Raw genomic sequence first — 26,750 nt, forward strand, 5'->3', positions numbered from 1 at the left:
CTTAGCTCTTCACTAGAATGCTCTTGCCTCCTACTGCATACCCTGGCATCTCATCATATTGGTCAGAGAGTGTGGATTGGCTTTCTCAGCAACAACTCCCTGGCTCCCTTTTCATCTGCCTGCCCAGGGAAGGAAATCAGAACTGTGGGAGACAAGAATTCCTGGAAGGTAAGCCAAGGACACATCTAAGTACAAGGGCTATACTAGTTTCCAGGGAAAAAAAGTGGGAAATTTTTTTTGGAGGGGAAGATGGTCAGTGATAGGAAGCAAGGTGGTCAGTATGAGGCCTCTCCTGTCTCATCTCCTTTCACTCTGGTCTTTCGTTCACATGGTTGGAACTGCAGCTGAACCAAGCAGTTCTGTATTAAAGCATGAAAGCCACACCCCCAGTGTCCTGCTCTCTATATTGCGCCTCTGAAGGTGGGAGGGAGGGAGGGAGCAAGGAAGGGAGATGCTAGACCTACTTTAGTGTACTAAAAGAGGGGATCAATGATGGGTGGACTAGAAGGAGCACTGAATTTGGAGTCAGAAGGACTGAGGCCAGAATCTGAATGATGCTGCTTGTGACCTGTGTAATTTTGAACAAATTAGTTCCTTTCATATAGGCCTCAGTTTCCTCATCTGAAATACAAGGGGCTTGGTACCTTGGTATAAAGTATATTCCATGTCTAAGCCCTGTGAAGATTAAATACCTTTTTAAAAAATCTGATCCAGAGACACAGGATGGAAGCCTTCCCCGTGGAGAGCACAGTTTTCTGCAAACTCTAGCACCATTCAAACACAAACACGTGGCCATGGCTACTCTCTGACAAAGTTAACGGCAGTGGAGAGGATGCATTGGAGAAAAAAATATTAGTTTAAAAAAGTGGCTATTTTCATGAATTAATGCATGAATAATCATTTATTCAACACTTACTATGCACCAGATATTATGCCAAGAAATGAGGGCTCAAATTAAAAAAGCATGGCAGTCCCTTATATTCTAATGGGGAAAGAAGACATATTTGGGGAAGTTGTGGCTAGGGAGGGCTCTTGGTCTGGGAAGTTATAGGGATGAAGAATGGAGCCATAGAGAAAGACTGACTTGTCCTTTCTGGTATTGTTCCCAGAGCTGGAGATGGAAAGCTAAGGGAATGGAGTATGAGAAAGAGCAGGATAGTGGATCTAGGCTGATATTGGAAAACCCTCACCCACCAGGAGCCCCTCAGAACAGCTGTTTCATCATCTGTTCTCTGGGAGCAAGATTCATCATGGAAGTTATAAATTTGACTGCTTTTTTTTAGTGTTGTTTTTATCAACCATGTTGGAATCTGCTTAGTATTCTCCTTGCTCATCATAATGGGGTGCACTTGATTTCCAAATCATTTTCAATCGATCAATAAACCTAGCAGGTAGTAGGTGCTTAATAAACGCTTATTGATTGATTGATTGATTGTTCATCATGGAGCTCACTTTATTTAAAATTTTTTTTAAGTTCTTTTGCAAAGATGGCAAAGAGCTAAGAGAGAAACCTGAGCTCTGTCCGATTCATTCCCTTTTGAGGGTCAACTCTTCAAACTGACCTAGGAGCTATTTCAATAATGACAACCAACTATTTATCCCTAGGTCCTCTGCCCAGCATTGAGGCCTACCCCCTGCATCAACCTCTTTGAATATATTAAAATCAACTGCCACAAAATCCTGAAATGATGAGTGAAGGGGGGTGGGGGTTGGGCAGCAGAATTGAGTGCCCTGTGGCATTAACTTCCTTAAGCTCTAATTTGCTTGATTGTATCACAGTATTTATAAATTTGGTGCTAAATAATGAGGGCTTGGAGTAGAGGGCCTCTGAGACCCCTTTTAGCTCTCCCTCTGCTTTGATCTTAAGCCCTCCTGTAATGCTACTTCACCAAGCTTTTTGCGAAGAAATGTGAAATGGGTTATGTCCATACCCATTTCTTCTCTGCTTGATGCCTGAAGCCCCAGGAAACTATATGAGTGTTAGTATTTGCCAGAATTCATTCTTCCAGGCATATAGACATGAAGACTTTACTATGGGCTTGTTCCAGGTTCTGTTTTCTTCCCTAACCCCTTGGCATGCATAGGTCCTTCCAGGATCCTGTCTGCAGCAGGATTAAAGAGCTCCTCTCAGCCAGCTAGAAGAAAAAGAAATCATAACATGGAATGCTGCTCATTCCCACGCCCTCCCCTGAAGTGACAGAAATGGTCCCCTGAAAGGATTGAGAGGGCCCCTAGAGGCATGTGAACTGTGCTCCCATCCCATCCTTTGAAATGTTAGAGGGTCCCCCTGTGGAAGGACAGGAAGGAGGGCCTGGAGCTGCAGGCTGTCCAGGTCCTTGGCTTCAGATATCAGGAATAGAACGATCCATGGAATTATGCAGCAGGGTCGAAGAAAGCCTGGGAACAATGAAAGACAGCTGGGATTGGCAAAAAGCTTTTCTCAGAGAACCTCTCATGACATGAATACGACTCTGCATTTGCTTTACATACTTCTGAAGCTTTCGTATCTCCTGGCATTTCCTCCCAGCCCCTTCTGGGGGTTGTACAGGCAAGGGATAGAATCACCCCCACCCCTTGGGCTTACAGATTAGACACAGGTGTTCCCCAACTATGAGTCCTTACAGGAGTCCTACGTTTTCTTTTTCTGATAACAAACAGCCATGGAATGTCTAAGTTGGAAGGGACCTTAGAGATCATTGACTTTAACCTCTTTATCTTACAGATGTGAAAACCGAGGCTAAAATAAACAACTAGTAAGTGGCACATCTGGAACTTAACCCCACGTCTCCTCCCTCCCAAACCAGGGAACTCTTCCTACTCTATCAGGTTGCCTCTCATCTTTACCTAGCCCTTCTTCATCATCAATAAAGACAGCCTGCACTCTGTTACCTTACCACCTTGCTTTAACCTAAGAGGCAATTTGTTGAGTAAAAACAAGCCCTGTCATAGGAATTAGGAGACTTGGGTTCATGTCCTGTCTCTGCCTCCAACATTGTGGATGGTCTTCAAGAAGTTACTCCCTAAAGTTCTATATTCTGAAGATTCCTCCCAACACTGACATTTGATTGGATGCTGAAGGATTCTCCATAGCTGTTAGGCAAGGTGAAGAAAGGGGTGGAGGGAAGAAAAGGTCTCCTTACTTTTTAATCATGTGCTCATAAATCACTGTGGGGATGATGGTGAGAGTGATTACATTTCCAGCTGTGGCCAGGATATCCATAATCTCCTTGTTCTAGAGCCAAGGGGGAGGGAAGAAGAAAATGAAAAGTGAAAAATGATGACATTAGGATACTGGTAGGGGCAGCTAGGTGGTACAGTGGATAGAGTGCTGGGCTTGGAATCTGGAAGACTCACCTTCATGAGTTCAAATGTGACCTCAGGCACTTACTGCCTGTGTGACCCTGGGCAAGTCATTTAACCCTGGTTGCTTTAATTTCCTCATCTGTTAAAATGAGCTGGAGAAGTAAATGGCAAACCACTCCAGCATCTCTGCCAAGAAAACTCCAAAGGGGTCACAGAGTCAGATACAACTGAAATGACTGAACAACAATAGATGCTTCTAACCATGCTGCCAATTCCACTGCTAGAGTAATACAAAGATACACAAGATACTGGAGGGGCATACAAAACAGGACGGCATTGGTTGTAACTGACCTCAGATCATACAGTACATTAGAAATCAGTGGTGGGGGCAGCTAGATGGCACGGTGGATAGAGCTCCAGCCCATGATTCAGGAAGATCTGAGTTCAAATCTGGCCTCAGACACTTGACACTTACTAGATATGACCCTAGGCAAGTTACTTCACCCCATTGCCTCACCAAAAAAAAAAGAAATCAGTGGCCACTACTTCCAGAATGCTAGCCTCAGGGTCTCATCCCCAAATCCCAGGCCTCCTACAGGGCCTGAGAAGTTTTGCAAGGACAATATTTCCTTGTCTTTCTGTCTCTCTCCACCATTCTAACCCCCAAATGTAGAGAATAAACTGAAGTAAATGAAGACTTTACACTGTCTGGATCTCATACACAACCAACCAGAGTAACTAGGGCTCATGCAAGCTTATCTCAACTCTATCCAACTGACTAGGACCAAGTCAAGGTGGAGAGTGGGGACAGTGTGGACAGAGAAGAAGGCACACTAAGAAAATGAGTGCATCTTAGCTCCTGCAATTCAATGAGCAATTATGACATTGCTGTGTGGGAAACACTGGGGTAAAGGCTAGGGGAGGTACAAAGTTTAGAATACACATAGTCCTGAAACTCATCATTTGTTGGCTGGACAGGTAAAGGAGACAAGAACCACAAATAAAAATCAGATCTGTCCCAAGGATCTTGGCCTACCCTAAACAAATCCACCCAACCTTGCTTGCTAAATCTCATGGGTTTTATTCACAGGAAAGTCCCCCCAGGCCCTGACTCAGAACTTACTAATTTTTGTTTTATACACAATTTTAACAAACTTGGGTATCTGGTTTCCCAGACTACAATACATAACGTACAGCCAATAAAAAATTATAACAGGGGGTGGAAAAAATGTTGTTTGCTATAGGCAAACACATACTGTCTGCAAGAAGTGACAGCCTGATAGTGAAGGAGACAGAGAAAAATATGAAAATACGGTCTCAAGAAGTCTGGTAGCTGGAGGCAAGTGAGTGCAGAGGCAAAGAAGTCCCCGTATCTCAGTAATCCCCTAGGACTCCTGAATCACCTTAAGAGGCTAGATAAAAGTGAGATAAAAACAATCATAATAATCATAAAACAGAGGAGTTAAACCAACGTGACTTGACAAACCTCCCTAGCCCTGGTTCTAATATGTCAAGATTCTAAGATGTTTTGAGTTCCAACCATACACTCAGCCTCACACCTAGCTCTGTGTCATTTACAATCCAGTCTGAGCCTGGATTTCTAGGCCAGCAGCCTCACATGGACATTCTGTTACCCTGCTGAAGGTCCTGGAAGGGGTGAAGGGATGTTTTCCCAAAAGTTGGGCGGGATCAAGATGATGACACTCCTGGTTACAAGCAGCCCTGGTCAGTCATTGGGCTAGGCCTACCAGGAACAAAGAGCCTATTTCAGAGCCCCTGGAATTTGAATCTGATTTTACTTTTCACTATTGTCTGTGGAACTATTTTTTTAAAGAAATATTAACAGGAAGGAAGGAAAAGGGGAAGGAAGGAAGGAAGGAGGGAGGGAGGGTAGAAGAAAAGAAGAATAGAGAGGGAAAGAAGGAAGGAAAGAAGGCAGAGAAAGGAGAGGAGGAGGAAGAAGAGGAAGAGGAGAAAGAAGAAGAGGAAGAAGAAGAAGAGGAAGAAGAAGCAGCAGAAGAAGAAATTTGCTGTATTCCAAAGTGATTCAGGAACACCATTCTCTCCGATTATAACAGTGACAGCAAAATAGAATCTCTCACATTCCAAAAGCACTTTCTGGTTAGAGAGGGCTTTCACATCCATTCTCTCATCTGAACCTCACCACAGCCCTGGGGAGGAGGTGGGGGAAGAGTTACTAACATTCCCACCTCCCCTCCACCCTTCACTTTATTTATGTGGTTTGTTTTTACATGACATACATATATAGATTACTCCTATTGCCTCTTGTTACAAGGTATCTCTTGTGACAAAGTAAACTAGTAGCCTCATTTGAAAGGGCAAGAAACATCTGACATCTGTAGAACTGCCCCTCCATATGTTTTTAATGAACAGAAATCTGTTTTCTCTCCTTCCCATCTCTCACCCTATCAGAAAAAAAGAAAAGAAAAAAAGCAAATTTCTTGTAGAAAAAAAACAAATTTCTTTTAACAAATATGCAGTTAAGCAAAACAAATTTTCTTACTTTCTGCACACACACACACATACACACTTCATCATTTCTCTCTAATGGATAAACATGTTTCATCACGGATCCTCTGGAATCGTGGATGGTCATTGTATTGATTGATCATAGTTCCTAAAGCTTTCAAAGTTGTTTTGAGAGTGCTTTGTCACCATATAATGGCTGTCCTGGTCCTGCCCAATTCATTCTTCATTAGTTTATAAAAGTCCTCAAAACTGTTCATATCTATAATATTGATGTTACACAGTATAAACTGTTCCTCTGGTTCTACTCACTTCATCTTTTATCACCCCATTCATACAAGTCTTTCCATTTCTTTTGGAAATTTCCTCATCTATTTCCTCATTTCTCATAGCACAATAGTATTCTGTCACATTCACAGGCCACAACTTTTTCAGCCATTTCTGATTTATTGGACATCCTCTTAGTTTCCAGGTTTTTTATTCTTTTGCTAGTACAAAAACTGCTCCTATAAATACCCAGAAGAAAGCAAAGAGCTTTATGTACATTCTCATTTTACAAATGAGGAAACTGAGGTTTAGAAAAAGAAATGACTTGATCAAGTTCACACAACCTATCAATGGCAGATATAGACCTCGAATCCAGGTCTCGTGAGTACCTAGCCAGAGGTATTTTTTCTTGATACCTCAAGGGAGAAGCTCCCTGACTTACCTTCAGTCCAATGACATTCTGCCCATTCACTTCACAGATACAGTGATTGGTGAGGAGCCCATTTTGAGCTGCAGAACTGCCTTGGACAATAGAAATAATTTTCCCCTTCTTCAACATAAAGCCCACAAAGCCGTTGCTGTCTTTGTGCAGGGTGACAGTCCGCTGGAAAGGCCTAGAATGGAGACAGCAGTGAGACAGGGGATGTCTGGCACCAGAGAGAGCACCTATTGTGTAGTCTGTGGCTCTGGCCGGCTTACCTGTCCCTCACGATCATGACAATCTTCTCAGCTGAGGCTTTCTTCACCACTTTGTGGGCCTTGACCGCACTCCACCCCACACAGTCTTTCCCATTAATTTGCAAGATCTGGTCCCCGAAGCGAAGGCCTACGAGGGAGGCTGGAGTATTGGCCTGAACCAATTGGACAAACAGGCCCTACGGGAAGAAGACCCACTTGACAGTCAGGACTGGCGTTCCATCCAGCCCAAAACATCTCTTGAAACTGGCTCAAGGGTCAGGGCTTGTAGGCTCATAGATTGAGAGATGGAAGGGACCTTGGATCACCTAGTCCAACCTCCTTCTCATTTTATGGATGAGAAAACTAAGGCCCAGCACATGTGAAGGCTTGCCCCAAGGTCACAAAGTTTCTGAGTACAGAGAAGGAATTTGAACCTAAATTGTTTGATTCTGTATCCATCATTCTTTCTATTTCAAGATGAGGCAAAAGGCAGAATACCTGGGATGTCTTTTGGGTCAGATGGGATAGAGAGCTGGCAGGAAGTGGCAGGGCCTTATCACCTCCACATATGCCCTAGCCCCTCCCTCACCACACACCCATATTGCCCCCTTTGGGTCTTTCTCTGCTTTGATCACATGGTCAAGATGTCTACAGCTGCAAATGTAATGCTGTCCTAGGATGGTCAATTATGGAGTGGGAGAAATGTCAGCATGGCCCGGGACATAGAAGACTTCAGTTCAAAGCACCGCCACTTAACTGATTCCAGGACAACCAGCCAGTCACTTTCCTTTCTTTGAGGCCTCAATTTTTCCATATGTAAAATGGGAGTAAAAAATCTCCATCCTGTCTTCCACACAGAAGTATTACAAACCTTTGTAGCCACAAAATAATGTGTGTGTGTGTGTGTGTGTGTGTGTGTGTGTGTGTGTATTGGCTAACATTTATCTAGCACCTACTATGTGCTAGGCACTGTGCCTTTAAGCACTTTACAAATATTATCTTATTTGATCCTCACAACCACCCTGGGAGTTAGGTGCTATTATTATTCTCATTTTACAGATGAGGAAAGTGAGGCAGACAAAGGTTAAGTGACTTGCCCAGAGTCACACAGCTGGTAAGTGTCTGAGGCTGAATTTGGACCCAGGTCGTCCTGACTGTAGGCCTAGCCCTCTATGCACTACACCATCTAGCTTCCCCAAACATCTGTACATGTCACCCCCACACACATCAAATTAAACTCCAAAAATTAGAACTCACATATGTGTGTATGTATTACAATCTTGAACATGAGCCGATTATAATTTTGAACAAGAATCAAAGTTCCTGAATTCCTATGACCAGCAGCAAAGTAATACCCAGAAATTTCCAGTTCTGGCCCTATTCATTAAGAGTGGGACACAAATGATGCTAGAGTCTGATATTTGGAGTCAAAAGGAACTAGTTTTGAATCCCATTGCTACTTATTGCCTGTATTGAGCAAAATATTCCACCACATCTTTAAAGTGTGTGTGTGCACATGTGCATGTGTGCATGTGTGTGTGTGTTTGTATTTGTGTGTGTGTGTGTACTAGATGACCTCTGAGGACCTTCCAAATTGATTTCTCTGATCCTAGGAAAATGAAGAAAGCTCAGTGATAACCTAGGGAGAAGGGGCAGAAATCTCTGGGGACTCCTATACCCACCTTAGCAGGAGACCCTGTCATCCTTTCCCCTTTCTCAAAATCTCCCACAGTGATGGCCCAAGCTGGCAGGGAGATACATGAGCCCCCCTTCCCAATACCTTGTCAATGGCTTGCAGACGCAGCCCAGTCTTCCCCTTCTCATCCTTGCACAGGTGGATCTCTCGTACGCCTGGCTTGATCTCAGCTCTTCGGATGCCCAAGTTATTTCCAGTCACTGGGGCTACCATCCGACCTTGTGCAGTGGGAGTGGCCACTTGCTGTAAGGATTGGTCAAATAATCAGTGTCAGTGTGGGTACCTAGAAGAGACTATTTTCTTCTATTTGCTAACTGTGATGTGGCAGAGATGGGGAGTGGAGAGTGAAGTGATTGCCTTTCTGGGTAAGATAGGGAAATGAAGCCTCTGGGGTCCATCACACTTGGTGGCCCCACTCAAAAGCAAAACATGGGAGATGGCAGCAGAAAGTGTAAATTTCTCTGAATGGCCACTAGAGGGCAAAACAGCCCCACATTCCGGAGAAGCTGCATGCAGGGGTGTGTGTGTGCTACATAGCAGGATGGAAGGATGTGACAGAATTATGGGTTTGGAGCTGGAAAGGGCCTTAAAGGCCATAATTTTGTAGGTGAGGAAACCAAGGCATCGAGAGGGTAGGTGGTCTGCCCAAGGTCCCATGGTTAGTGTCTAAGATGGATCAAGTTCAGCCCTAGGGGCTGACGAACTTAATAGAGAAATTTGCAGAGGAAACATCTCCCCCTGCACCACACACTAGCCTATGTATGGAGTGCACTGAAGTCTGGCCCAACGTCTCCATAGTCTAGTGGTGACTCCCTTGGAGGTAAGGTCAATTCCAGGCCTTTCTCAAGGCTAAACCGAAACCTCAAGGTCCCAAGAACCAATGAACCTTTGAGTCTGGCTAGCATCCAGGACCATAAAGGATGCTATTCTTTGAGTCTTCGTCCAGTCTAGGGCCCCGAATCTTAGAAGGAACAAGTCAAAGTGTATTCGTAAGATGGAGACCAAGGAGCGAAGGGATTCAAAGTCATGTCAAGTGAGGAAATGTCAAAGGAACTAGAAATGTTTTAATTCTAAAGAAGAAAAGACCTAGGAGGACCAATGACAATTATCTTTAACTCTCTGAAGGGCCATCTTGGGGAAAAAGAATGAGGACTTGTTCAGAGTGGCCCCAAAATCTAGAACTAGGATCAACTGGGAAATATTACAGGGAAACAGATTTCGACTCAATATGACATGAGAAATTGCCTATTGACAGAGCTATCCTAAAATGGAATGGGCTACTACAGGAGACAGTGAACTCCTTCCCCATCACTAGAGGTTTTCCAACAGAAGCTGGACAACCACCCCTTCTCGAGGTTGTTGCAGAAGAGATCCCTGCTCTCAGGTCCAGGTTTAACTACATTCTGAGGTCTCTCCCGATTCTGAGATTCTTGGATTCTGTGGATTAATGCTGGGCTGGGACTTCAGAGATTGCTTTATACCAGGATCTTCCTTTGACCCATCCTAATCTCATCTGGATTTTCTCCTGGTGCTGAGCTAGAGCCAGCCCAGGTTCCAGAGGTCAGAAGGGACCTTTACTCCCTGAATGAAGCACTGCCAAAGGGACAGCAGGAGCTAAATAAGAAATACCAGCACCAGAAATGATAAAAACAAAAAGGAAGGAAAGAAGTTCACAGCCAAGAAATGCAGAAGCCCCTCTAGGCCAGGAGCAGGAACTGATGCAGCAGGGAGGGAGGGAGGGAGCACCTCCATCCTCTGTGCTTAGCTGAAATAATCCAAACAGACAAAGATACCCACATTGTCGCTTCCTGGAGTCAGGGACAGGTTCTCTTGAACTTCTTGACTTGAGAGAGAGAGACCCATGTAACTTTCTAATTCAGCCAAATTTGGGTACAGAACTAAGAGGGGAATAGAAGAGAACAGAAAAACATGATTTACACACACATAGCTGTCTCTAGTGCCAATAGCCTTTAAAGTCAACAGGCATATTAATATATTAAGGAATACACACACACACACACACACATATGTAATTAAATTTATATTAAGGAATAATGATATATATATACCATACATGTATAATCACATTTGTATTAAGGAATAGTGATATATTTCTATATATTGTTTATCTATTATGTAATATTAAATAATTTTAATTTATTCTATAATTTATTTATGATATATGTTTTATATTTAAATTATACAGATAGCTATTTATCTATCTATATCTATTGATCTATCTGACTAGATCTATAGATAGACAGATATAAAATAAGCCCACGGCTGAAAGTCAGGAATCCTAGGTTCCAAGCTGGCCTCTGTCAGTTGACTTCTTAAGCGACTTGGGAAAATTATTTTTCTCTAAGACTCAGTTTCCTCATCTGTGAAATGAGTATGCTGGACTCAAGGGATTTTTAACCTGAAGTCTGTGAACTTTTTATTTTAAATATTTTGATAATTGTGTTTCATTACAATTGGCTTCCTTTGTAATCCAATTTTTTTAAAATAATTATGCATTTCAGAACATTATTCTGAGAAGGGATCCATAAACTTCCAAACTACCAAAAGGAGTCCATGACAGAAAAAAGGTTTTAAGAACTCCTGGTATCTCTAAGACCCTTCCTAGCTCTGACATTCCATATTCCAAGGTCCCTCCCAGCCCTGACATTCTATGTTACAAGGTCCCTCCCAGCCCTGACATTCTATGTTATAAGGTCCCTCTCAGCTCTGACATTCCATATTCCAAGATCCCTTTCAGCTCTGACATTCCATATTCTAAGGTCTCTCTTTGTTCTGACATTCCATGTTCCAAAGTCTCTCCCAGCTCTGACACTCCATATTCCAAGGTCTCTCCCAGCTCTGACATTTCATGTTCTGTCAGTTCTCTAGAAGAATTCAATGGGACATACAGCAAGGGAATGGATCCAGTTACAAGATCTCAGTTGAGCATACAGGACTATGAATAGACCTTGGACAATATCCCTGGGCTCCCAACAAATTGAAAAGTAGAAGGACTAAAGCCAAAGAGAGCTATGACCCCAGGAATGAATAAATGAATGAAAAAACACTTATTAAGTGCTTCCATAAGCATTATGTCTCTGTGAACTGACTCTGGTACCAATTTGTCACCTAAAGGGGCTGAAGCTGGCAGAGGTATATGTGGTTATGGCTTGGAATCCAAGTCTACCGTATACCTTACACCACTCCCCAGCTGGGTCATGAATTTACTCTCTCCTAACCATAGACTTATCTTTCCAGAAGCCAGCCAGGTATGTTAACAATCTAAGGCACCTCCTCCCTCCCTCCCTAGAATGAGCCAGCATCCTGGTTCAGTGCTTCTTAAACTGTGGGTCATGACCCTTTGGGTCTGAAGTGGTCACAAGTGAAAAAAGTTGAAGAAGCCTTGGACTATAACTTACTGGGTTGTGAAGATGAGGTTTTCTGGGCTGGGAGGGCCAGCATCTTGGGAATCACAGAAGCCTGAGCCTGCAAGAGACCAGAAACATCAATAAGAAACTCAGTTCTCATGTTCCTGGGTTCCTTCATGTGAAAGGGTCAAAGTGAGCTCCAAGTTGGGGTTCCTTGAATTCCCAAAAAATTCATATCTAGCCTAGAACCAATGGGGAATGATGGAGTAAGGAAGACCCTAGGAGGCAGCCCTAAAACTGATCTAAGGCCCTTTGAAGGTATGACTAGGTGGCATATGTCTTATCCCAAATCATAAAAGGTCACAAACGAGAAAGGTGATCAGAACAGGGAAGGAAATAAAAACCCTATCATCTGAGGATCAGCTAACAGAGTTGAGTGGGATGCATAACTTAGAGACACTTAATAGGGGGCTTGGGGAGCTGTCCTGAAAGATTTGAAGGATTGTTAATGAGAAAGAGAGATGAGACTTTTTCTCCTTGGCCTTGGAGGACAAAACTAAGACCAGTGGGAGAAGGGAAGAAGTTGGAGTGAGGCAGGTTTCAGCTCAATGTACAGAACTTCCTAACAATACGAACTATCCAACAATGGAATGAATGAGTTGTCTCAAAAAGAAGTCTTTGAGAAGAACATTAGCTAGTATTTATATACAGTAGCACTTTGAGGTTTCAAAAATATTTTACATGTGTTATCTCATCTGATCTTCATGACGATCCATCCAAGAAGGTGCTGTTGATACCCCATTTTGCAGATGAGAGAAATGAGGCTGAGAAAGGTAAAGTGACTTGCCCAGCGTCCTACAAATAGTGTAAGTTGGCTGAGGCAGGATTTGAGCTTAGGGCTTTCTGGCTCCTAGTACAACAGCGCTAGTGCCACCTTGCTCCCTCAGAAGCTGAATGACTCCTTGTTTGAGGATGTTGTAAAGGGGATTCCTGTGTCAAATACCCATTGAAGGTCTCTTCCAGTTCTAATATTCTCTGACTCCTTGATCTACTTAGACGGCATAAAGAAGCAATGATATAATAAAAAGTACTGGCCTCAGAGCCATGAGACCTGCATTTCCATTCCAACTCTGCTACTTATTTCCTATGTGAATGTAGGAAAATTGCTTCCTTTCTTTAGACCTCAGTTTCCTCAGTCTGTAAAATTAAAACCAGAGATAATCTCTATGGTCCTTCCTAGCTCAAACTCCTATGAATCCAAGAGTTTTTAAATGTCCCCTAAAAATGGGATCTTGGGATCTACTCTTCACCAGTGACAGATGAGGGTAGAAGAAGAGATTTAATAACCAAGAAGTATGCCAGACATGGTGATACATGATTGTAATCCCTGGTAATGGGGAAGCTAAACTTGGCAGGTTAGGAGCTGGGAGTTCTAAGGGGAGAGTGCTACATAAGGAGAGGCAAACCTGTCCAGGTCAACCAATTGATAAGCATTTATTAAGTACCTACGATATGCTAGACATTATGCTAAGCACTGGACAGAAGCAGCAGGTCAAAGCTTCCATTCAATACTTGCATGATGCTTTGTAAACCTTAAAGCGCTATGTAAATGCTAACCATTAGCTATTAGTGAGATTGGGCCCATAAATGGCCACTGCACTTCCATCCTGGGCGAGATAGGAGAGAGACCCAGTCTCAAAATAATAAAAATAACTAAGAAGGTCAACCTCACTAAAAACTGCCCATGCCCCATCTCTTTCCTCATTTCCTAATATCACCCCTTTGACTGGAGTTTGACCTTTCTGCATCCCCTTGACCCAGTACTGGCACCTGGGATTCTCATGTGCTCCACCCATGTGCTCCCCAGACTTCTTCAGCTTCCTCCCCACACCTCACCCTTTCTTTATTCTTTTTGGGCTCTGCCCGAGGCAGTTGACTGGTTTTGTTGCTACTAAAGTGTCCAATAACCCCACTAGGAGCTAGGCCCATTCCAAGGCTGGTTGTCACAGGAAGTCCAGGGCTAAGGAAACATTACCTGATAGAATTTGTCTACCTTCAGGTCTTCTAGCGATGGGTATAAGACAGACATGGCGGTGTCCAATGAGTTACCTATGGAACAATAGTAAATACAACATGCTATGAGATAAAGCCAGAGAGAAAAGACAAGATCATAGAGCATTGACTGATAGTAAATATTGCCCAAGGCTCTGCTGGATAGAGGTTAGATCTGGAATAAGGAAGACCCATGAGTTCAAATCCAGCCTCAGACACTTACAAACTGCATGACACTGGACAGATCATTTAACCTCTGTTTGCCTCACTTTCCTCATCTGTAAAATGAGGATAATAATGACACCTACCTCCCAGGGTTGTTTTGAGCATAAAATGAGTTACTGTTTTGTTAAGTACTTTGCAAATCTTGAAATGCTATGTAAATAAATGTTAACTATTATTAGAGTAAAGAATACTGGGGAAAGGGTGTGGGACTAGACTGCTATCTTAAGGACTATCATTGAAAAGAGACATTTGACTTCATAGGGTTATAGATTTAGAGCTGGAAGTGAATTTAGAATATAATCTAGTCCTACACTCTGATGTTACAGATAAGGAAATTGAGACCCAGAGAGGTTTAGTGATTTGCCCAGGGTCACTTAGGTGGTTACATGTACAAGTAATAAATACCAGCTCCAGAATTTGAATCTAAGTTGTCTGACTACAAATCTGGAGCTCTTTACCCTGTTCCAAGCTCTTGCACCAACTTTATGAGCAGAACAAGGAGCGGTAGGCAGACACGAGAGAGAACTTACTCATCTTTAGGGGATGAAACATTTTTTGAACAGCTGTTGAACTTTGTAGAGGAACTTCATATTGGGGTCATAGGGTAGATTGGATGGACCTCAGAACCAATAGTTTCTGCACCTGTCCATCCAAATCTCTTGAGATGTACTATTTTCTTATTTATTTGTTTATTTTTAGAATTTTGAATTCCAAATTGAGATGTACTGTTTTCAATAGTTACACCTCACAATAATATTTCTTCTATAATACATTAGGCTTTGTAAAGCACTTTACATTCATATCTTATTTGACCTTCACAATAACCCTGGAATGACCCAATTGCATTATCATCCCCATTTTAGAAATGAGAGAAGTTATGTGACTTGCCAGGGGTCACATAATTAATATGTATCAGAGACTAAATCTGAACCCAGACCTTCTTGAATTCAGCATTCATTGTTATCTATTACCTAGAGTCCTAGATAAGTATGCTGCAACTTCAAAGAAAAAATTCTTCATTCCTAATCTCTCATCTAAACAACAAACCCAAAACATAGCCCAGGATATTGTAGGATATGGCTACATGCCAAAGATAATGATCTCAGAAGACATCACCTCCACTGGGGTTTTGAGTAAGGGGATGAGCTGTCATCTTAAAAGGTTACATTTTTTTGGAAGTTCCTAATAAATCCTAAATGTACCGCTAGGCAAAATGCCATGGCTGTGTGACCCTGAGCAACACACTTAACCCCTATTTCCTTATCTGTAAAATGGGGACCCACCGGAGAAGGAAGCGGCAAACCACTCCAGCATCTTTGCCAAGAGAACCCTATGGACAAAGTCCACAGGTTCACGTAGAGTTAGACACAACTGAGTGCCTGAACAATCACAAACAAGACAGAATACCAAGATAGCGGCACTCAGTGATCGATGGGGACAAAGTTTATTTGCATACTAAAACTAAATGTGGGAAAGGAGCTTTGAAGTCTCAGACAAAACTGAAAATCTGTTCCTGGCTGTCTGACCCTGGGCAAGTCACTTAAACTGCCTCTCCTCCCCCAAAAAAGACTGAAAATCTGCATGCGCATCTTCGGTCTCTTCTCCAGGCTGCCTGTGGAATTTAAGCTCTGTTCTGGATTGGTTTCTTTCAGTTGTTCAACAAACACTGAATAGGTAAAATCATAGAAAAATGTCTGGATTTGGAGTTGGAGGACTTGAGTTTGAATCTTCCACCTGCTCCTCATTTCCCGTATGACTTTAAGCAAGATGCTTCAGCTCTCTGGGCCTCAGTTTCCTCATCTGTAAAACTGGGGGGAGGGGGAGAAGTCGGACTATGGCTTCTAAGGTCCCTTCTAGCACTAACCCTGCGATCTCGTGATGGTGGAGAATCACAGCAGATCCAAGACACGCTAGAACATGGAATAGCAGACCCGGCCTTAGAAACCATCTGTAGAAGAGGAAATGAGCCCAGAGGGAGGAAGTTCACTAGCAGGCAATGAGAATCTGGCTTGGCCGGGTCTCCTGTCCGATGCTCCTTCCATCACACTGCCTTCCTTATTCTTCCCGTAAAACTAGAAGGACTGAGCGGGTCAAGGAACACAAAAATGTTATTATAATTTTATTCTGAAATAAAAATGTTCATCCTATCTCTAGGTGGCACCTAGAAACAGGTGACACAGTGGATTAAGCACCCAGCCTGCAGTAAAGAAAACCCAAGTTTAAATATGTCTTCAGACACTGGTTAACTGTATGACCAAGTCACTTATCCTCACTTTCCTCATCTGTAAAATGGGGATAATAATCACTATTGATTAGAGAAATGCAAACCAAAACAACTCTGAGGTACCGCATCACACCTATCAGATTGGCTAACATGACAAAACAAGAAAATGATAAATGTTGGAGAAGATGTGGGAAAATTGGAACACTAATGCATTGTTGGTGGGGTTGTGAACTGATCCAACGATTCTGGAGAGCAATTTGGAACTATGCCCTAAGGGCTATAAAAATGTGCATACCCTTTGACCCAGCAATACCACTTCTAAGGCTGTATCCCAAAGAGATCATAAAAACAGGAAAAGGAGCCACAGGTACAAAAATATTTATAGCAGCTCTTTTTGTGGTGGCCAAGAATTGGAAATTGAGGGGATGCCCATTAATTGAGGAATGGCTGAACAAGCTGTGGTATATAAATGTGATGAAATACTATTGTGCTGTAAGAAATGATGAGCAGGTAGACTTCAGAAAAACCTGGAAAAACTTATATGGACTGATGCTGAGTGAAATGAGTAGAATCAGGAGAACGTTGTACACAGTAACAGCCACGTTGTGCCACGACCGACTTTGATAGACTTGGCTCTTCACAACAATGCAAGGACCTAAGACATCTCCAAAGGTCTCACAGTGGAAAACGCTATCCACTTCCGGAGAAAGAACTATGGAGTCTAAATGCAGATGGAAGCATACGATTTGTTCTCCTTTTCTTTTGTTGTTTTGTTTTGTCTCTTCTTTCTCGTGGTTGCACCCATTAGTTGTAATTCTTCTTTATATCATGACTAATGTGAAAATGTATTTAATAGGAATGTATATGTAGAGCCTATATCGGATTGCACGTCATCTTGGGGAGGGAGGTGAGGAGGGAGGGGGAGAAAATTTAAAACTCAAAATCTTATGGAAGTGAATGTGGAAAATTAAAAATAAATAAATTAATTTTTCTTTAAAAATGGGGATAATAAAAGCACCTACCTCACAGAGTTGATGTGAGGATCAAATTGTAATTTGTAAATAGATAATTGTAAAGCATTTAGTACAGAGTAAGAGCAATGTAAATGTTAGCTATTATTATTATTAAATGAGATAATAATGGTAAAGTGTTTAGAATGGTACCTGGCACATAGCAAGCACTGTATGTTAGTTATCATTATTATTAAAATTAGACTTTTGCAAAGTGCTTAGCACAGTGCTTAATAAATGCATATTTCCTTTCTTCCTTTGTTTGCCTTATGGATAAAAAAAAAATGCACTGCACTAATTGACCCAGCTTGATCCTTTAAGGTATTCTTAAATTCCAGTCTTTCTATTAATTTTATTGAATATGAGACATTGGTCAGATCTTTCTTTAAGCAGCAATAATTGTCACTGTCACATGAGTTACGTGGAACATGCCCCAGAGTACTCAGAGTTTGGAGCTGTGACCACTAAGCAAGACTTTTGCTTTCCCTTGGCTCACCTACAGGATCAAAGGGGAAAACAAAACCCAAAGATAAAAGACCTGGGGAGGGGGGGAAAGGAGGGGGGAGGCTGCCTTTGATTTTCTAAAGGGAAAACAGGTGATGGTTATACTTTAAACTGGTTGCCCCTCTCTGAGAGTCAAAGGTGAGAAGACATGGGTGGGACCAGAAATTCTGCTTCTTTTTAAACTCTCTGAAAGTCCTAGAATAATAGATTGGGAAGAGATCATAGAGTTCCTCTAGTCTCCAGCCCAAAACACTGTTCTACCTGGCTAAGGATATGATGCCCAAGTCAGTTCTCCTATACCATGGTTTCCCCCCCCTATAATCAATCAATATGACACAAATCAGACACCTACCATATTCTCGGCACTATGAACTCTGGTTCTACAGAACTGAATAACATAGAACTGGTTATATAGAACTGAGTACAAATTTCACAGAACAAATCCCCTTAATAAAAGGATTTGTTCTGTAAAACTTGGACTCAGTCAAAAGACTGAACCCAAGGACCTAGAAAGCCACATGTGACTTTGAAACCGAAGGGGTGGGCCAGATGTCCTTGAAGTACCAAGCACTCTGGACCCTGTGTGTGTAGTAGGGTGGAAGAGAGGGACTGGAACTATGTAAATAGGGAATTCTCAGATAAGCAAGCTTTCCACTAATGTAGGTCAGTACCTACTCTGCAATATATGCTCATCAAGAGTTGTCTAGACACCGACCTAGAGGTCAAGTGACTTGACCGGAAACATTGACTCGTATTCCTATGTTGTTCAGTCATGTCCAACTCTTTGTGACCCCCACCCCAGGACTGCACAAGAATCCCTTCTATAACTTAGACCAGTCATCTAGCCATTCAGAGGCAGATGGGAGTCAGGAAGACTTGAGTTCAAATCCAGCCTCAGACACTTACTAGCTAAGTCAATTCATAACCTTACCCCCTATTCCTAAGTCTTCTTATACCTTACACTTCTTCCCTGCCATATATTCTCTGATCCAGTGATACTAACTGTTTTCTGAACAAGATACTCTGTCTCTTAGCTCCAGGAATTTTCTCTGGAAATTCCCCATTCCTGAAATATTCTCCCTCCCCATCTCTGCCTACTGCCGTCCCTGACTTTAAGTTTCACCTAAAATCCCATCTTTTCCAGGAAGCCTTTCCCAATCTTTAATTCTAATGCCTTCCCTCTCTTAATTGTTCCCCAAATAGCCTGTATAAAGCTTGTTTGGACATAATTGTTTCCTTGTTGTCTTCCCCATTAGACTATGAGCTCCTTGAGGGCAGAGACTGTCTTTGGCCTCTTTTTCTTTTTTTAATCCCCAGAGTTTATTTAGCACAGTAACTAGCAGATAGTGGCACTTGATAAATGTTTATTAACTGACTTAACCTCTGTTTGCCTCACTTTCCTCACCTGTGGGATAATGGGGATAATAATGGCACCTAACTCTAATGGTTGTTGTAAGGCTCTAATGTTGTTGTTGTTGTTTGTCCTTCATTCTCGAAGAGGACCATGACATCAGGAAGATGATGCCATGATTTGCAAGTGAACTGGATTTAAGTGAGGGAGGGCTGTGCAAGGTCACCAGACTCATTTAATCCTTAGGAGTCATCTGGGTCCAGGGGCAAGATATAGGTCAGGACCACTAGAGATGGCCCCCAAGAATCAAATGAGATAACACTTATAAAGAGCTTAGAACAGAGCCTGGTACATAGCAGGTACTTCATAAACACTTGTTTCCATCCTTCCTTCCTAGCCTCTGCCTAAAGATCTCCAGTGAGGGGAAACCCCCCTCCTCCCCCTTAGGTAGCCCTTTGCCTTTTAAGATAGCTTGAATGTTAAGAAGTTCTAAGTTCAAAGCAAGCCTAAGCTTGTGTCTTTGCGCCTTCTGCCCATTCCTTCTGATTCTTCCTTCTCATTTATTCCCTCTTCCTCGGGATGCCTTTTCAAATACTAGAAGCCAGAGTTATCACTCAATTTACTTTAATCTAACTAATTAGTATTAAGAATCTATTTTGTGCAAGACAATATGCTAGGTGATGGGGATACAAAGACATATAAATGAAGTTACTCTCTGCCCTCAAGGAGATTATATTCTAATAGAATAAATGGGGGGGGCATAGGATGAAGGGAAATATACTTAGTTTTTTCACAATATGACCACTATGGAAGTGTTTTGCATGACTTCACATATATAACCTGTATCGAGCTGCTTACCTTTTCAATGAGGGTGGGTGGGGAGGAAGGAAGGGAGAAAACTTGGAACCCAAAGTTTTAAAAACACATGTTAAAAAAATACTCAGCTGTCAAAGTGATCTTCCCAAAGTACAGGTCTAGCCAGGTCACCAGGTCACCCTCCTACTCAATAGGAGGGTGCTTTCACATGTGACTAGGAAATAAGATATATAGGAAATGGGGTATAGAACTCTATCATGCCCCACAGGAAAATTGAAGGGGAAGGGGTTAAGAGAAGGGGGAGGAGACAGAAGGGAGGGCAGATTAGGGGAAGGGATATTTAGAATGCATTCCATCTTGGGGTGGGGGGAGGGATGAGATGGGGAGAAAATTTGGAACTCAAAATCTTGTGGAAGTGAATGTTGAAAACTAAAAATAAATAAATTAATTTTTAAAAAACACCTCTAGGACTTAGAAAACTGTAAGGAGTTTATAAAACTCTTCCTGTCTTAGCTGTTATAGCCAAAGACCCAATGTCTTGCTAACGTTGAGGCCATGAGGCCATGCAGAAATGTAGTGAGAGCTTTGTTTGTCTCAATCTCAACTGTCTCATCTGCTGATTTGTAGGTTTTTTGTTTCCGTCAAATTTAATACAGTCGAAAGCATGGGGAAGAATGTGGTTTTCAAAAATGAGAGCAACAACAAAGAAATTTTTAAAAAGGGGAAAAAAAATTTAAAAAAAAGAAGCTTACATTCTACTGAGATGGAGGTGGGGAGAGGAATACAGCATCTATATGGATACAAAAATATAAAGTATAAACAAAATAATATACAATTACTTAAAGTGGGAGAAAATGTAGGAGGTGGTACTTAAATTGTGCTCTGAATGAATCTAGGCGGGGGATATACAGGGAACAGCTAGCAGGCCATTTTGACTAGAACAGAGAATGAAGGAAGGAAAGATAGAAGAAAGAAAAGAAGGAAGGAAAGAAGGAAAGAATCCTCTGGGTTCAATACTACCTGTGTGACCTTGAGCAAGACACTTAACCTCTTTGTGCCTCAGTTTCCTCATTTGCAAAATGAGGTTCAGACTGGATAGCCCTTAATGCCCTTTCCAAAGCTCTCAGTGTAAGCTCCTGTGACTAGGGCAGAGTAAAGTTCGACTCTCTTCCCTAGTCTTGGACAGTAGCCCTTTTTTGTTGCCTACTAAAAGTAAGTTCGATTTTTTTGGCTGCCTGATGGTATAATGTTGACAGATTGGTTGGTACTTTCCCAGCAAAGTCTTCCTTGACACACCCAGGCTTTACTGTTCTCTTCCTCCTATTTTCCTACAGTGCAGTCTGAGCCTCCTCTTTACCCTCCACAGTCCACAGCTGTATAAATTGAATCCCAATCCATTCCTTATCTGTGTAAATCATATTGCCCATTGAAAAGCTAAGTAAGCTCCTTGAGAATAGGGAGGGGATCATTTCTGGTTTGGTTCCTAAGTGCCCTCCCCCATTAAGGGGTCTCGAAAGGTACATGACTTGCCCTAGGTCTCGATATGCCTCTTGCCCTTGTAATTTCCTAGAGAGAGAGAGAGAGAGAGAGAGAGAGAGAGAGAGAGAGAGAGAGCCGGGCCTCCGAGCCACCCTGGCAGCAAGGGGCATGGGGACTATAGGAGTGGTGGGGGCTAAGAGAGAGTCCTCATTTGCAAGGCAGGTCACCATACAAAGTGGGGCTTCGAAGACCTAGGACAGCCTTTCGGCCTATGCTGAGTGTATGAAGGTCTTAAAAGCTGAGATCATGGGGCCATGAGGTCAGGAAGGATGACTAGTCTACACTAGGAAGGAGAGATCCCCAAAGAGATTCTCCTTCTCTGTGGAAAGTAAGGACCAGGATCACATGATCAGAGTCCAGTAGAGACTGACCATTCCAGGTACCACCTACTCCATCCCCCGGCCCAGCCCAGCCCAGTTTAGGTAGGGTTCAGGCAAGCTGAGATGGCTGAGTGAGATGCAAGGCGAGCCTATTACTCTCTCCTCTTCAGAATTCCCTCTGTCACAGAAACCTGCACGCAGACTCTGACCTCTCCTCTGGGTCCTCCAAGCCTCCAAACTGAAGGAAGGTGTATAAAAGGGCAACAGTAAGAGAAGGAAAGGTTAAGGTCCTTCCCCAAGGCATCCAGGGACATAGCCAGTCTTAAAGAGGCTGGAATCAAATTTCCAATACCACCATTCTCTAAGGCACACTCATCAGTGTGAGAGGTACTTTAAGTTCCATTTCTAGTCCTAACCTCCTTGGTAGCCTTCCACCCCTAGCCACACCTAGTAAGACAACCAAGCCTCAGGAGTCCTATTCCCACTGCCTAAGGAGACAGGCAGAGGGGGCTCGGGAATCTCCTCTCTACACTGGGCCCCCCATTTCTGCACTCACTGAATAGAACGTATGTATGTGGAGAAAACGCTCTAACCACTCGCTGTACAATCTTGGGCTCGGCATTCCCCATCTTTGGGCCTGAGTTTCCTCTTCCAGGAAAAAGAAGGAATTAGACTAGATGGTCCCTTCAGACTCTGACAGTCCAAGTGAATAAGGCCTCTTCGGCCTCTGACATTTGTCTCTGAGGTCTAATATTCTAAGGGCCCCTTGTGGCTTTGGCTTTCTATGAGTCAATGGAATTCAAGAATTCATTCTTCAGAGTTCCAAGTCCTAGGAGCTGAGGACACTTACAGCATGCCTGCTCCTTGCAGATTCAGCTGGGATAGGAGGAGGAAAGAAATCGCTTTCCTGGCTGCAGTTTGTCAGAGATGGGAGGGGCCTTAGAGTGCATCTAGTTCATCCCCGCCATTTTAGCAAGAAAGAAACTGAGGCCTAGAGAGAAATAATTTGCCCAAAGTCAGCCCACAAGTTGGTGACGGAGCTGTGTTCTCCTGACTGCCAGGCCAGGGCTCTTTTTACCACACCCTCTATGAGCACCTGCTAATGCAAGGCACTTCTCGGAGATACCAAGCTATTGGGTCCTTTGAGGTTAAATAAAACCAAGGAATTCAGCATACACTAGCTGCTCTGAATAGAGGTGGGAACATTCAGGGAGGTTGGAGCAGGGAGGAAATGTTCGTATGACTGAAAAAAAAAATCCTTTAAAGAGTCTCCACAGTACACTCCTGAACTAGAAGGACCCTCAGGTCATCTATTCAAAAGTCTAAAACAGAAAGGATCTTGCTCATAGTAAAATTCACAGCAGAGATTCTAATATCCTTGGAAATCAGAATTTCCAAATCCTTTGGATATAAAGGCCACTTGCAAATTGGGTCCTCTAAACCACTTCTAACTCACTTCTAACCCTCTTCTAACTCTCTCATTCACCTCCTTCCCCCCCCACCCCCGACTCCATATCCAATCTGTTGCCACTGCCTATCTATCTTATCTTCTTGACATTTCTCTCTTCTCCTCTGACATTGCAACCAGCCTGGTGCAGGCCTCTTCACCTCACACCTGGACTAGTGAAGACTTATGGTTGGTCTTCCTTCTACAAGTCTCTCCCTACTCAGCTGTCAAAGTGATCTTCCCAAAGTACAGGTCTAGCCAGGTCACCAGGTCACCCTCCTACTCAATAGCCTCCTATGTCTCCCTATCACCTCCAAGATCAACTGTAAAATTCTGTTTGGTGTTCAAAGCTTTCATAACTTCTCCCCTCTTCCCCAGCCTTTCCAGTCTTCTTACACCTTATCCCGCACCTTCCCACCTACTCTGAGATCCAGCAACACTGGCTTCCTTGTTGCTCTCCTAACCAGAAGCTTCATTTCCCTGTTGACTCAGTATAAATTGTTTTTGTTTCAGTCATGTCTGACTCTTCGTGACCCCATTTGGGGTTTTCTTGGCAAAGTGCTTGGCCATTTCCTTCTCCAGCTCACTTTATAGATAAGAAAACTGAGACAAACAGAGTTAAGTGAGTTGCCCAAGGTCACACAGCTAGTAAATGTCTGAGGCCAGATTTGAATGCAGGTCTTCCTGACTCCAGGCCCAGTGTTCTATCCACTGAGCAACCTTGCTGCCTTTCATCTCCCAACTCTGGTCATTTTTACTGGCTAAGGTGTGGGATGTAGAAGGCGGATGGAGGATGTCAAAAGGAGTCTAATTAATTGGAGAGATATAGGAGAAGTTGTGACTAGGTCATCTGTGTATTCATCATCATCCCTGAAACCACATGAAATTTTCAACGGGAAAAAGATAGATTCAGCAAGACATGGGTAGAGAGAAACACAAATAGAGACACAGAGGGAGACAGAGACAGAGATATTCTTAGGTAAGAAAACTGGTTTCTCAAAACGAAATGAGATTTGAAAAGAAAAGGAAAAAAAAGCTCACCATGGTCTGTTTATCATCATCCTGACTAAAATGTTAACTAAAAAAAACCCCAAACCATTATCCAGAAAAACCCATAGTTGAAGATTGTATGGAAGTGTGGAAAGATCTCTGGCCAGAGAGTCAGGAGCCCTAGATGCTGATCTTTACTGTGTCACTAATTCTGGATGATCTTCCTTTTTCTGGACCTCACTATTGTCATCTGTAAAATGGGGACCTGGGCTACATGAATGTCCAGCTTTGTCTTTCGGGGAATTCATTTTTTCGTTTTTCTTTTTTTTTTAAATGAAGTACGGCCTTCTCACACAGAGGAGAGAAATATCACAGGCAAAGGTGAGCAGCAAGAATCAGCCTGCTTTGGGGCTTTGTTGGGGGGGCGGGGGGGACGGGTGGCTGGGAAGCTGTTGATCACAAGCAGCTCTGGCAGAGGGAACAACCTATTAGAGGAAATCCGAGTCCCGGCAGCGCAGCGCTGGCCATTTGGGGCTAATGCAAAGAAAGGTTTGGCTCCACCCAGCCCTTTGCTTCAAATGGGCCTCTTGGCCCCGAGCCCTTCAATTCAAAGTACCCTTTTCTGGAGCCGGGGAAGCAGAACACAGCCTGAGAAAAAAGACGCTATCAGTGCCCGCTCTCACCGCGTTATCAATATTTAATCCACATGATTCACATTTCATCCAGACGCTGGGGGCTGGTTAGATGGAGTTCAAAGCCCCTTTACTGACATTACCTCCGGAATCCTCACCGCTCCTTCTCCTCATCCCGTGGGAGAGGAGGGGAGAAGCAGGATTGAGTTTAGTGTGCGGTGGGAGGCGGGGAAGGGAAGAAAAAGAACCAATGAGTGAGAGGAGAATCCGCAGAGAGGCCCAGAGCGCAGCTCTATCCCTGGGGAGTGTGGGCACCCTACGGACACCTGATCAAATAATGCTGGGGGGTGGGGGGTGGGGGGTGGGGGACAGCAGCAAATAGGAGTGAGAGAGGGAGAAAGAGCAAAAAGTAAGGGGGAAGGGGGAAGGAGAGTATGAGGAAATGGGGAGAGGAGAGACAGCAAGAGGAAAGAGGGGAGAGGGGGAGGGGAGGGGGACGGGAGGGAGAGCAGAAGGAAATGGGGAGAGGTGAAAGGAAAAGAGGGAAGAGGAGAGAGAGCAGAAGGAAATGAGGGGGAAGGAGAGACAGCAAGAGGAAAGAGGAGAGAGGTAGGAAAAGGGGGAGGGGAGGGAGAGCAGAAGGAAATGGGGGAGAAGAGAGAGGAGGGGGTAGGGGAAGGAGAGCAGGAGGTAAAAAGGAGAAAAGGATGGGAAGCTGAATGAAAAGAGGAAGCAGGAGGAGGGAGAACAGGAGGAAAAGAGGGGAGGCAGGAAGAGGGAAGAAAGGGGAGGGAGATCAGGAAGAAAAGAAGAAAGGAAAGGAGAATGGGTGAAGGAAGAAGGGGAAGATGAAAGGGAAGAAGGGAAAAGAAGAAGCAAGGGAAGTCAGATAAGAGGAAAAAAGGGGGAGGAGAGAGAAAAGAGAAAAGAATTGAGACCAAGAAGGATTGTGAGAGGAGGGGAAAAGGGGGAAGGTTCTTCAGTCATCAAGTCCCACTTCTAGCCAAAGTTAAGAACCTTGCTGTTCGAGGGTCTTTAAATGACCACAGCTTTTCATAAGGGAGCTTACCTGAAGAGTTGGGGCTGGGACTGGTCTACTCTCCTTTCCTCTCCTCTCCTGCTCCCAGAAAGGTCTGTCCTCCTCTCAGGAAGTATCTATGCTTTATTTTTCCAGCTGAAGTTCCTCCTGGATGCTTGTCCTACGTTGGGAGGGGCTGACTTGGCTCTACCCACAGCTGATTTATGACTTGCTCTGGGGAGGGGCCCTGGGATGCCACAGGTAAAGGCTAGTTGTCAAATCACTTTCTGAATGATGTTCCAATTTTAACTTTCAAGGGCGTAATGAGATTAGATGTACTCTTTGGAGTATAGGATAGGCAAGGAGAGATAGGATTGCTTTGAGTTGTGTAGTCTTGGGCAAGACACAGACTCTTTCTCAGTTTCCTTCTCTTTAAAATGAATAAAATACTAGCTATGTGACCCTGGGCAAGTCACTTAACCCCATTGCCTAGCCAAAAAAAAAAAAAAAAACAAACCCAAAAAGTCAAATGAATAAAATAGAATAAAAAATCTCTCCAAATTCTTCCCAGTTCTAAGTATGTGTTCTGCACTTGATTTTGATATCTCCTCTTTTCAAAGAGCTTAGAATTTAGGATGGATCAAATTGGAATTTGGTCAATAAAGATCCCTTCTTTCTTTCCTTCCCTCTTCTTGATGCTGACTTCTGTCTCTCTCACTCAGACAGCGGTATGGTATAGGACTTGATTGGGATTGTCAAAGTTCAGGGACCTGGGCTCACCCTTTGAGAGATGACTAGCTGGCTGACGTACGGAAGGGACAAG

The 26,750-nt window shown here is 43.3% G+C and overlaps 1 protein-coding gene across 1 annotated transcript; it reads right to left on the reverse strand.

Moving 5' to 3' along the window:
* Positions 1-882: 882 nt before the first annotated feature.
* LOC114047343 (syntenin-2-like) lies at positions 883-26,100 on the reverse strand. The gene is made up of 9 exons (XM_027868144.1): positions 25,979-26,100; positions 13,835-13,908; positions 11,851-11,917; positions 10,229-10,329; positions 8,516-8,674; positions 6,757-6,932; positions 6,500-6,671; positions 3,141-3,232; positions 883-2,397 (listed from the first exon to the last, which is right to left on the reverse strand). The coding sequence occupies exons 2-9, from the start codon at positions 13,886-13,888 to the stop codon at positions 2,343-2,345; spliced, it is 876 nt and encodes a 291-aa protein (XP_027723945.1). The 5' UTR covers positions 13,889-13,908; positions 25,979-26,100; the 3' UTR covers positions 883-2,342.
* Between the last annotated feature and the right edge of the window lie 650 nt (positions 26,101-26,750).

The sequence above is a fragment of the Vombatus ursinus genome, unplaced genomic scaffold (genome assembly GCF_900497805.2).
Source record: "Vombatus ursinus unplaced genomic scaffold, bare-nosed wombat genome assembly UNPS02014786.1, whole genome shotgun sequence".
NCBI lineage: Eukaryota > Metazoa > Chordata > Mammalia > Diprotodontia > Vombatidae > Vombatus > Vombatus ursinus.

Coding starts and splice junctions, on each gene's coding strand:
- LOC114047343 (XM_027868144.1), bottom strand. CDS start 13,888: ATGTCTGTCTTATACCCATCGCTAGAAGACCTGAAGGTAGACAAATTC. Junction 10,330..11,850: donor AACCTCATCTTCACAACCCA/GTAAGTTATAGT, acceptor TTCCCCTCTTAG/TTCTGTACCCAAATTTGGCT. Junction 6,672..6,756: donor GTCATGATCGTGAGGGACAG/GTAAGCCGGCCA, acceptor TCTCCATTCTAG/GCCTTTCCAGCGGACTGTCA.